The 12,361-nt window shown below is 42.5% G+C and overlaps 1 protein-coding gene across 1 annotated transcript in view; it reads right to left on the bottom strand.

Moving 5' to 3' along the window:
* ERCC4 (ERCC excision repair 4, endonuclease catalytic subunit) overlaps nt 1-11,772 on the bottom strand; it is a 28,744-nt gene extending 16,972 nt beyond the window's left edge. The window contains exons 1-6 of the mRNA XM_032392225.1: nt 11,545-11,772; nt 10,019-10,199; nt 5,539-5,734; nt 4,428-4,635; nt 1,379-1,559; nt 248-376 (exon numbers count right to left, since the gene is read on the bottom strand). Coding sequence (XP_032248116.1) covers nt 248-376; nt 1,379-1,559; nt 4,428-4,635; nt 5,539-5,734; nt 10,019-10,199; nt 11,545-11,751 — 1,102 coding nt within the window. The 5' untranslated portion in view covers nt 11,752-11,772. The remainder of the gene's footprint in view (nt 1-247; nt 377-1,378; nt 1,560-4,427; nt 4,636-5,538; nt 5,735-10,018; nt 10,200-11,544) is intronic.
* Nucleotides 11,773-12,361: the final 589 nt, after the last annotated feature.

Here is a 12,361-nt window from a genome sequence, read left to right as displayed (position 1 = left end):
ATGTAGCGGTGATAATACTCCTGACTGACACTTGGCACCTATTATTTGGAATCCCCTGACAATGGATTCTAAGACTTGCCAGCTGGATACTTTTTAACATGCATTGCATGTAACATATATTTAACATACAGGCACATGTTTTTCACATGGCTGAAGGATATTTAGGATTAATATATAGACTTGATAAGAATTTCCACACCAAATACTTAAATAAAGGACACAGTTAAAGATCAAGCCTACAAGATACCTTGCTCTTCTTTCATCTCCGTTTTTTCAGACATTTTGCCTTTTTTGTTCATTTTGGCATCTGGAAGATGGTAAACCCTTGCTCGAGCATTTATAAACATTGAGGTGCTAGAGTCAAGAAACAGCCAACCTAATAGGGAAAGTTAAAAAAAAAAAAAAAAAAAAGCCTTCAATTTAGGATGAATTTTAAAGAGTCTCTGATGGTCACATGCCCTATAAGGACAACTGTCCACCATCTTGTTCTCCTCTGAACCACATCTTCCCCCTTACTGTGGCCTCCATCACTGTTTGGTTAGACCAGTGGTTTTCAAAGTGTGGCCTACTGATGTCTGGGGGTCACCGAGATGTTTTCAGGGAGTCTGGACCTCAAAACTATTCTCATAAGAATATTAACTCATTATTTGATTTTCCCCCCACTGTGTTGACATTTCCAGTGATGGTGCAAAAGCATTGCTGGGTAACAGTGCTGGTACCCGAGTGTAATCAAGGCAGTGGAACCAAAGTGTACCAGCGGTCAGTGTATTCTTCATTGTCATGCATTTGTAGTTTATTACTTAAGAATGTCCCTGGGGAAGAGGTAAAAATTATTAATTGTATTAAATCTGGGCCTCAGGGGCCCATGGACTACACTTTGAAAATCAGTGGTTTAGCCAGTGACAGAGGCCACGATAGTGGGGGCAGATGTGGTTGGTAGACAAACAAGATGGTGGCCAGTTGTATATGTATGTTTCCCTACAAACCTCCTCAGTATTCAGCACTCTGGCTGATGAAACCCTAAACTGCCTTGCCATTTCTTTGGAGAAAATGAATTTGAAGTTCTTAACAACTAAACTTCCAGAACACAACCTATTTCTAAGTTGGGGACTGCCTGTAATATACAGAGTCTTTTCTAGAAATAAAATCGCCTGGAATGGATATGAATATTTATTATTATACAGAACAGAAGTTAAGTAGGCGGAAACATTAGCTATCAATAAAACCTATATCCTTGTGCTATGAACATAAAATGTAATTTGAAATCTTAGTATACCACATAGTTGAATATAGCACTCCCTACATCTGATTCCCCAACAAAATCCAACACTTTATTCAAATCAGCTCCCATAATAATATTAGTATTTTTATCTCCCACCTGAATTCTGACCAAAAGCCTTCTCTGTTGCTCTCAGAGATTCCAGAAGATTAAGGAATGTGATACAATCATACTGAGAGAGATATTGCAGCAAAGTTCGTAATATCTTCAAGTCCTGAACCAAGGACTTAGTCTTGGCTCCAAGCTGGTGCCACAAAGGATCCAGATAATGGCGGATTGTCTAAAACAAGAATAAAATTTAGTATTCCTAAAAATATGTTCAATAAAGCTATTATTAATACAAATTATACTTTCAATGAACATTATCCCCGTATACCTAAAAATGGTTAGGGTGGTAAATTTTATGTTATATATATTTTACCATACACACACAAAAAAACCCCCAACATCATCTCCCAAGAAAGCGGATAGAAAATTTCAGTTCATAAGATTCTAATAACAATGTTTAAATTTTCAAATATAAAGCAGTGTCTTATCCCTAGAATCTTTGTGAACAGAGAGTCAATTTATATTTATCCATATTTACATTATTAGGAGAAAAGGCCTGATAAACATCAGATAACCAGTCTTTTTTTTTTTTTTTAAGATTTTATTTATTTATTTGACAGAGAGAGACACAGCCAGAGAGGGAACACAAGCAGGGGGAGTGGGAGAGGGAGAACAGGCTTACCGATGAGCAGGGAAGCCTGATGTGGGACTCGATCCCAGGACCCTGGGATCATGACCTGAGCCGAAAGCAGACACTTAACGATTGAGCAACTCAGGTGCCCCCCAATCATTTGTTTTTATGAAGGATCAAAGCACGTAGCTTAGACATACCAATTTCTGCCAAGTTTGGCTGTGACCCTATCCTAGATAGATAAAAATGTGGGATCCAGTTGGACAGGGAACAGAGGGCATATATCAGGGAAACTACATGGTATCAAATTAAATAACAATGTCTCTTAATTTGGTGGTGTAAAAGATTTACTTAGGGTTTTTTGTTTTGTTTTTTAATGTGATTCATGGATGGGAAAATACTTGTTAAATTATCAATGGACTAAATTTGAATTTTTTTAAGACCCTAAAAAGTAGGAGCACCTGGGTGGCTCAGTCAGTTAAGCATCCAATTCTTGGTTTTGGCTCAGGTCATGATCTCAGGGTCATGAGATCAAGACCCGTATTGGGCTCTGCGCTCAGTGCAGAGTCTGTTGGAGATTCTCTCCCTCTCCCTTCCCCACTGCTCCTTCCCCTGCTCTCTCTCTCTCTCAAATAAAATAAGTAAAATCTTAAAAAAAAAAAAGTTGCTTAAAGCACAGAATAGCTTTTTGTATATACTATATAGGTATCTACATACCCACAGCTATATTATACACACACACACATCCTTTACAAACTGATTTTGTAACTAAAAAGGGTAATACTTATAGCTTGATATGGAAGCAGTATCACTACGTGGCATCTTATCTAAGAAAATTAATACTCAGCAGGAATAATTATTTGGATGGCCGTATAATTTATTGTCCAAACTGGGACTCTTGTGAAAATGAAATTATATTATTAATAATTATTCCAGGACAACAGGTAGATACTGTAACTGTCCTAGACAAACTGGAACATATAACTGCATACCTGTTTGGTAAAATCACCTACAAAAGTTAAATTTTCTAACAAGATGCAAAGTTATGTCTGCATTTACCTTTGGTTGCTAAAAGAATATCCAAAATAATACTTTGACTTTTACTAGCCAGGGAATGATAAACAGAAACTTAGTACAAAACATATTAGGCTATATTTTGTTTTTTTCTAATGACATATACATTCTATTAAAAGAAAGTGAAGGTTTATTTTTGATGGTTTTTTGTTGTTGTTGTTGTTGTTTGATCATGTACCAAACATTAAGAACAGAGGAACAAAACACATGAAATTAGTTTCATGTATAATTATTTCACAATAAAATGACTTTTTCGAAGAATCAGAGAAATGAGGAGTTAAATTTTTCTTTCTTGATAATCACTATGCATTATTTCCAGTGACAGATTGATTCAGAGTTTAAGACAGGAATTTGTTCCACCAAAATATGAAAAAAAAAAAAAAAAAAGCTGTCCAGAAATTTTTAAAAGTCAGCATTTTCTGGATCTACAATTCAATCTTCAACATTTATGGACCTGTATTAATACTCATCTACGATAAAAATAAATCAGTTAGAGGGGTGCCTGGGTGGCTCAGTTAAGCGTCTGACTCTTTTTTTTTAAAGATTTTATTTATTTATTTGACAGAGAGAGAGACAATAAGAGCAGGAATGCAAGCAGGGGGAGTGGGAGAGGGAGAAGCAGGCTTCCCGCTGAGCAGGGAGCCCGATGTGGGGCTTGATCCCAGGACACTGGGATCATGACCTGAGCCGAAGGCAGACACTTAACGACTGAGCCACCCAGGCGCCCCAAGTGCCCCACTCTTGATTTCAGCTCAGGTCATGATCTCAGGGTCATGAGATTGAGTCCTGCATTGTGCTCCACACTCAGCGTGGAGTGTGCTTGAGATTCTCTCTCTCCCTCTCCCTATGTCCCTCCCCCTCCTCACGCATGTGCACATGTTCTTTCACTGCAAAAAAACAAACAAAATCAGTTAGAATAAAAGTTCCTTGAACTAAAGTCCTAGTCTTACCATTTTCTCAATTCAAAATGTAATTTTAAGAGAGCAAGGTTCACATTCCTCAGTAATGAAAACTCATCCCAATTATTTTTATTCCAAACAAAAGCTCATAAATCATGAAGCATTCTTATGTAAAAACTCTTCTACCTGTAGATATCCAAATGCTGTCATTTCAGAGCAAAAAAGGTTATTTAATCCTTCTCTTAATTATACTTAAAATACGAGATAATCACTGCATAACTGCAAAAATCAGAGGTGTGCTTATATGTTGGTCCATGTATTTTACTACAAATGATTACTTTCCAGAAAACCAAAGAAGCTATCCTTAAATCAGCTCCAAGTTAATTCTAAAATAACAGCAAATTCCTATTAAGGACACTGCAATTACTAAAATAACTTGGAGTCTTTAAAATTATAACATCACAAACTGTGCTTAAAAGGAAAAGAGACGGAGTACCTTGTCAAAGGGTTTCCCAATAGCATTTTCTAAAGACAAATCTTCCACTTCAAGGGACGGGTTATGGCACTTGAGCTCCTTCAGACAAGCATTTAAAATGTCCAGTATGGCGGTTTGTATAGCAAGCATGGCGGGCGTCATAGAAACGTGAATTTCCACAACTTCAGGTTTGTGCTGCTCTAAAAACGAGTTCACTGCCGCGTGGAACCTATAGAGACAAATAGTTTCCAAAGATTTTCTCGAATTTCAAGAGCTGTGTATTTCTGGTCTCAGTTTAATACTCTTGTAGTTGTTTTTTTTGTTTGTTTGTTTTGGTTTGGTTTTGTAAATGCAATTAAGACACAAAATAGAAAGCAAAAACAATGCTTTCAGGAATACTTTTAACCTCAACGCATGGACGTTATCATTCAAATAAGGCAGGGGTCAGCAAAACTATTGTCTGGGCTGAACCCAGTGCCTGGTTTCAGCAGGAGTTTTAGGGGAACACAGCCACGCCCACTGTGTACGGACCATCTACGGCTGCTTTGCTGCTCTAACAGCTGAGCTGGATCATCGTGTCGGATCGCGTGGCCTGCAAAGCCCAAAATAGTTACCATCTGGCCCTTCACAGAAAAAGTATGCCGATCCCTTCAATAAGGTATAATCAAGAAACCAAAATACATATTAGCCTAGGTGCAAGGTGTTGGAACACTGGAACCTTATGGTTTTTCCTAGACATTTACATCAATTCTTCAAAAATCTTTGTGCTTTATTCCCCGACGGGTGATTTTCAAAGTGAAGTGGGAGTCTTAGCCAATAAATCTACAGTTCACCTAAAGCTGTTGTACATGTGAGTCTCTAGATTCCCTGGGGGTCTCGCTAAACACACAAGAAGGAATAAAGTGGCTGCCCTTGGACGGATTTGATGGGCTACCAGAAAAATAACCATCAAATCTCTCTCCTTGTAAAAGAACCACGGGTGTGGAGACCATCTATTTCTATTTGACGCACTTGTTATGAACCTGGTAATCACGTATCAGGTGCAATTACAGTACATTTTATGTCATGTTAATGTGCACACTTAAGTTATGGCAGATTCTCTCACAGAAATTTGTCGCGTAGTGCTGTTTACCTTGGCCACAGATAGAGCTTCCCTACAAAAAGATTCCTCATCACTCTTTCCACGTGACAAAAACCAGTATCAAAGGCGACAGCGTTGTCTGTGAAAGCTTTAATAAAGCCACGCTTGTTTTTCTGGCGAAACAGACGCAAGATGAAGGCTTCTTGACAAGACTCGATTATCCTGTGAGCTCTGTACACCAAGATGCCTGAGAGGAAATTTTATAATTTAGATGGCAGAATAGTCATAGACATTCACGCTCATTTTCATTTGCTTATTCACCATGTCTCTCCTGAGTACCTACTTGGGCATGGGCAGGCACTGCTCTCGGTGGGGGCTGCGGCAGTGAACACACAATACGTAAATCCCTGTCCTCATGGTCCTTATGATACACAATATAAACACGTGCACTGTTTAGTAGGCTATAGAGTAATAAGTGCTAGGCAGGAAAAAAAATGAATCAGGGGAGGAGAGGGAGCATGTGCAAGGGGTGGTGGTTGGCAACTTTAGGTAGGGTGGCCTCACTGAGAACCTACCTGAGCCACGGCTAGACGGAAATGAGGAGGTGAGCCTTGTCACCACGTGCGCCAGGAGAGTTCCGGCTGAGGGACAGTAAGAGCAAAGGCCTTGGCGTGGGGCGTGTCTGGCATGGTGGAAGAATCTCTGAAAGCGAAGTGGCTCACGGATTCTCTTTTTATAGGTGAACCAGATGTGGTCTACATAAAAGCAGTAATTCAGAAGTCTGGGCCACATCTGCATCACCTATTAGAGTAATTCAATTTTTGGAATCAGAGTATATTCAACTGAGAGGTAAATTAGTCCATTAAAATAAAAACCTTTAATGAATGTATTTACTACCTCCGTGTTTTGGGGTGGTGTGATTGACACCTCTGAGATCACAAAAACAAGGACAATTATTGCATTTCCTTATTTATAAAATGAGAATACTGGACCAGATGATCTTTCATATGTATATATAATAAATCCACATGACATTATACGTACATGTGCCATTTTGATGCAGTGCGATTAGTGATGAATTAGGAACACAGATGACACAAGACTGCACATGTCATTTCTGAATCAAAAACTCAATTATTCTATGATGAGTCTCAGTCTCTTAGACCTACATCAAGCCATTAGCTTATATATAAATTTGTCATAAATGTGCTTACATGTTTTTGTACCAATTCACATCACTCCTAGGGTCTGGGAGTGATTTGTGACCCCTTCTTCTACTAGTTCAGTGAGCCCAATTCAGATTCTACTGTTTTGGTGCTTAAATTTTGGATTGAGGTGGATGGAGCTACCATTTATTCTAGCTAAGCAAATTGTTTTTCAGATACAGTAGAAATTAATAGTGTTATTTAGGAATTTGTAGACAAAGGATTTTCAACAACTGCAATACATACACGTAACAAACTTACTACTGAGCAAGGATTCTGGACCTAGTCGTTGGACTTTTCCAAGTACTTTCCTGGGCTACACTTGCTGGCCTAGACTGAAATATCACATAAGGTTAAAGTAATAAAAGGGGACTTCCAAAGGAAAGATGAACCTCAATTTAAGGAAATGTTGTGTTCCAAAAGACTGTCATTCTTTAGAAAACCCAGGAGGAGGAGGAAGAGAACTATTCTATCCCAGGTGCAGGGGTTAGGTACTTTACTGGATTGTTATTCATTTAATCCTCATGAGAATTTTATGAGGTAGGTATTATTATGAGACCAGGAGAGGGAAATAAGTTGATCAAGGTCATCCAACAAACAATGGGAGACTAAAGGTTCCAAATCAGGGGGGTCTGAGGACAAAGCCTGGTTCTTCCTAAGTGACACCACCTGAGGACTCCCTCCCCCCCCCCCCCACCATTTTAAAAACTAGCAACATGATGACATAAGCAGGGGTGCATGGGTAGCTCAGTCGGTTAAGCATCTGCCTTCAGCTCAGGTCATGATCTTGGGGTCCTGGGATGGAGTTCTGCATCAGGCACCCTGCTCAGCGGGGAGCCTGCTTCTCCCTCTCCCTCTGCGCCTCCCTCCCACTCATGCTCTCTCTCCCTCTCTCTCTCTCAAATAAATAAATAAAATCTTAAGAAAAAAAAAGAAAACACAAGCAGGCTGTATTTCTGGGGGCAACTGCAGTCTCACAAAAGCCTAGTTACATTTCATTTTTATGCTCCCATGACAATTTGTATCTCATACTGTACTGTGATTACTTCTTTCTGTCTCCTCCACTAAACTGCTTGAAGACAGGGACATCACAACAACAAGCAGTAATCAGAGAATGCTTTACCATGTACTGAGCACAATGTGGAGAATTTTACATACATGATCTCATTTCACCCTCACACTATCCCAGGAGGAAGGCACTGTTACAGGCTTCCATTTACAGATGAGCAAACTGAGTCATACAAATTAAGCAATTTGCCCAAGATCACACCTTTGGCGCGCGGTGAGGTGGGCTCAAACCTAGGAGCAGCTTAACTCAGGAGCTCACCACACAGTCTCATTGATCTTTCTACCATCAGCACCTACCACATTCCTGCCAAACAAGGGACCCTTAGTAAATTTAATGTTTGTTGAATGAACATAAAACTGAATTATAGCACTGTGTGCACAAATCTAACATGTAACTTTTTTCTTTTTTTTAAGTTTGTCATGGGAAGTGTGTCCTCAGTTCTATTTGGAGGTGTCAGAGCTGTTTTAGCAATGAAAGCCTCCTGTCCTGTCTTTTGAAAGTACCATCAGGGTAACTATGTACACACTTCTCTCACTGCTGAGGAGTTGTGGTTGGCGAGGACCCTTGCGTGGGGTGTGGTAGTGAATTTCATAGGTAGTGAGAGGGGGCAAAAATTAGGGCAGAGGGCATTCAGAACCTTCTGGAGGGTTACATGCTTCAAGGACTGCTGTTTGGTCTGTGAGAGCCGTGGTGAAAGTGCCATGGGGAGCCTCTGGGGGCCAATCCCTCCAGGGTGCAGAATCTGAAGGGATTCTCTTCTGGCATTCATCTGCATTCCATTCAGCCAAGCGGCAGCAGCAGCTCCGGCTTCATTACTGGTTGGGACATGATCAGAAATGGATACAGAATTTTGTGCTTTTAATTAGGAGCTACCTAATTACCTATAAGCTATAATCTGGATGTTTCTTTGATTCATTATTGCTCTCTGCCTAATTGGGTTAAACGGCTACTAAAAGTCAGAGCAATACTGACATCTAGTGGTGGTTCCAGTACATTTCCCTCCCCATTTTATCCACTTAAATAAATATAAAACCAAGCTGAGAAGAAAGCAGCAACCAGTAAAAGACTTTATGATGTATCAGAATTTCTGGTGATGAAAAGCCAATACTTTTTTTTTTTTTTTTTTTGCTATTATTTACTGTTTAGTATGTCCCAGGCACTATCTTGAACAATTTATTTTCACTCATTTAATCCTTATGATAACTCTGGGAAGTGCTATTTTCTCAATTTAAAGAAATGAGAAAAAGAAAAGAAGACTTGAGCCTTATTAAAATTAAGTAACTTGCTTGTAAGTGGTGGCATCATCATTCAAAGCCAGGTGAGTCAGACCTCACCGCCTGGGCCTGTCTGATGACAATTATAAATGTTACAAAACTATAACAACACTGTTCTTCAATTAGTTTACCATGAACCACAAAAAGCATTCGTTCATACATTTATTCATTAAATATTTCTTGAGGGTCTTCTATATTCAGGGCCATAATGGGAAGTATGATTATGAATATCACAGTCTCTCTGCCCTCCAGAAGTTCACTGAAGGTCACAGCATATTCATGCATCATTTTATCCAACAAATATCTGTACTAGTTACTTAGCCTGGGATGAACAAGTTGTCCCTTATACTGATGAAGCTTGTTATCTCATGAGTGAGACAGACAAACAAACAGGCAAAGATAATGTAGTGTTCTTTACTGCTATGACTGGGGAGAAGCAAAGGGTAATCTGAGAGCAGCGAGTTAGGGCCCTCAGGTTACCTTTGGGAAAAATCAGAAAAGGTTTCCAAAAGGACGAATAATAATGAAAAATAATTCCTTTTCTATATTAATTCTAACTAAAACTAAACCATACTTCTCAAAATAATTAAGCAACTGCTTGGTTTAATTTCAAATCATGGGGGGAAAAAACTCTTTAGAGAGAAAACCAAATATTTTAGGAAATATACAAAGAATATTTGTAAACATTTCGAGTCTGATTAGGTTCTAAAAGGCCAGCCAACTACCAAGTATTTACCAGATATGAGTTTAGGAAACAAGGAAGAGTCATTCTTACTTTACTTACTAATTTAGTTACTTATTCGGGCCACAAATATTTTTTAAGCATCTAAAATGTGTCTGGTATTGTGCTAACAACTGGAAGCACAATGTAGAGCAAAAACATCCAGTGCTGCTCACAAGGAGGTTCTAGTTCAGTTTAGCAGAGGGGACAGACACAAAAGAGTGCCAATTTATATACAAATCATAAGGTTTCAAATTCTTACCGGTAATTAAATCTGAAGGTATTCTATCAGTCAAGAAGTCGACCACAAGTATTCGACTTGTTGCAAATATCACACCTCCTTGTGTGTAGACCTCATAGCGACTGTTACTTGTGATTTCATTTGTTACCCGGCGAGGGAGGTGTTCGACTCCTTCAATCTTCAGCTGATTGATAAAGTACTCCTAAATCAAACCAAATTTGATTAGTAGGCTGTTGAATACAGGGCAGTTTTTATTAGGTTGCAGGTCTTTGAATTTAAAACGAGAGACAATACACTTGAGGAATGTACAAACCAAGTTACTACTTTACGTTGATCCACCGATCATCTATATTTAACCAGGCTTTTATTTTTGTTTTGTTTTGGGGTTTGCACTAAGGAATCATTGCACTTGAGTTGTTATTAGCATTTTAACAACAAAAAAGGAGCTTTAAACCCTCGGTTAAAAGACTTCTGCTAGCTACAAAATACGTCCCGCCAAAGCCAGGTTTGCAGGCAAGCGAACTATGTGAGGACATCACAAGGAATCCTTTTCCCGGGTGGTATTTTAGACTGCTACTTCTGTCCCGATCCACCCCAGAGGGGATTTCATGTCAACGGCAACTTGGCCCTTTGTATCTTCAGTTGAACACTTCCTCTGCTGGGGGCCCTGCCTTGTGCTAGGCTCTATGTGGGGTACTGGGGATACCTAGACAAATCAGACAGATCTCCACCCTCAAGGAGTCTGTGCTCATTCTCTGCGGACATCTTCCTCCTGGCCACCTGCTCTAGCAAGGGGCTCATCAGACTCGTCGGAACAGATTGTGCCACCTCTCAATACCGAGCCCCCTGTCTTAGCAGAGGTGTATCCCCCTTCGGTCTTCAGTGTCCTCCATTCCTTAACCGCAGGTGCCCTTCCCCAACATCGTCAGCTTCCAGCTCCCGTCCCTTCTGACCCAATGCCCCTCTCCCCCCAGCTCCGGTGAACCCCCCCAGTCCTCCCCTTCCCTACAGGGCTCTCCCCAGCCCCAGCATCTCCTTTCACACCCCGCAATTACCCTGTGAGATTCCTCCATCCCCATCACTGATCCCACTCCTCCGACCCCAACAAGCCCCGTGATACCCAGCTTGGGGACTCCCTCACCGTTCCTGTCTGTATCCTTCTCTAGACATCCCTGTCCTCTTCAGGGACCTCCAATCCTTCTCTCCGCCCCCATTCTCCTCAAATGACTCCCCTGCTCCTCTCAGAGCCCCTCCATCCGTCTCAGTGTCCTTGCACCCGTGGCAGACACCTGCAACTGCCTTACGCAGACCCTTATTCAAAGCCCTCCCGTCCGTGTCAGGAACCTCCAGCCTCCTCGGGACCCTGCCTACCCTCTGTGTCCTCGAGCTGTGGCACGGACCCGCATCTGCCTCAGAGACCCCCGTTCAACGCCCTCCCCCCGGCGCCAGGGGCCGTCTCCGCTCTCAGAAGCGCCAGGGCCTGCATCCGTTCAGGAGGCCCCCAACGCTCTCGGGGTCCCCTCTGCCCCCCGCGCGGCCGGCCGCACCTCCTCGGCCGGCTGAGTGTTGAGCACCAGCACCAGGCACGCCGGGTGGCAGTGCAGCCGGAGGAAGTGGTAGAGGAGCCGGTCCGCGCCCAGCCCGCGGGCGCACACTACCAGCCCGTCCGCGTCCAGTAGTTCCAGCACCAGCTGCCGCTCATACTCCAGCAGCGGCGCCATAGCTGTCCGCCGAGCCGGCAGTCCCGGCTCCATGAGCGCCCTTCCGGGGCCGCGGCCGAGCTCGGCCGAAGAGAGCCGAGCCCCAGACGAGCGTCGGTCGAAGGAAGCCGTAAAGAGCCGAGCGCGAGCCGAGCGTAGGCCGCGCTCAGCCGAGGAGAGCCGAGCCGGAGGCGAGCCTGGGCCGAGCTCCGCCGAGGAGAGCCGAGCCCCAGACGAGCTTCGGTCGAAGGAAGCCGAAGGGAGCCGCGCCCGACAGGGTGAGAGCCCGCGGAGTTCAGCCCAAAGAGGAGAGTTGCAGCCGGGAGGAGCGCCGGCCGAACTTAGCCGAAGAGGAGCCGAGTGGGGCCGAAGATTCGCAGAGTCCGGAGGAGGTGCCAGCGCTCCTGACAGGTGTCATCTCCAAGCCTCAGGCTCCAGCCCCGAGGCTTTAGTGAACCCCCCTTGCTTTGTCCCTTCGGTCTGAGAGTTGGGCGGCCTGGATCTACAACGAGCACCCAAAGCTACCCAAAAGCAAGGAGAGGAGAACTAAACCCAAGGAGCGTAGTTCCCCGACCTTGGCAATGAAAATGCTAATTGTCAGTCTTCCAAGCGCGCCGAGAATTAATAGCCCCTGTTTCCTACGGTGAGGTTTGATTCTTCCTTT

Source organism: Phoca vitulina, unplaced genomic scaffold (genome assembly GCF_004348235.1).
Source record: "Phoca vitulina isolate PV1807 unplaced genomic scaffold, GSC_HSeal_1.0 scaffold66, whole genome shotgun sequence".
NCBI classification, from domain to species: Eukaryota; Metazoa; Chordata; class Mammalia; order Carnivora; family Phocidae; genus Phoca; species Phoca vitulina.
Note: the sequence above shows the minus strand (reverse complement) of the source record. Positions and strands in the feature narration are given on the sequence as shown.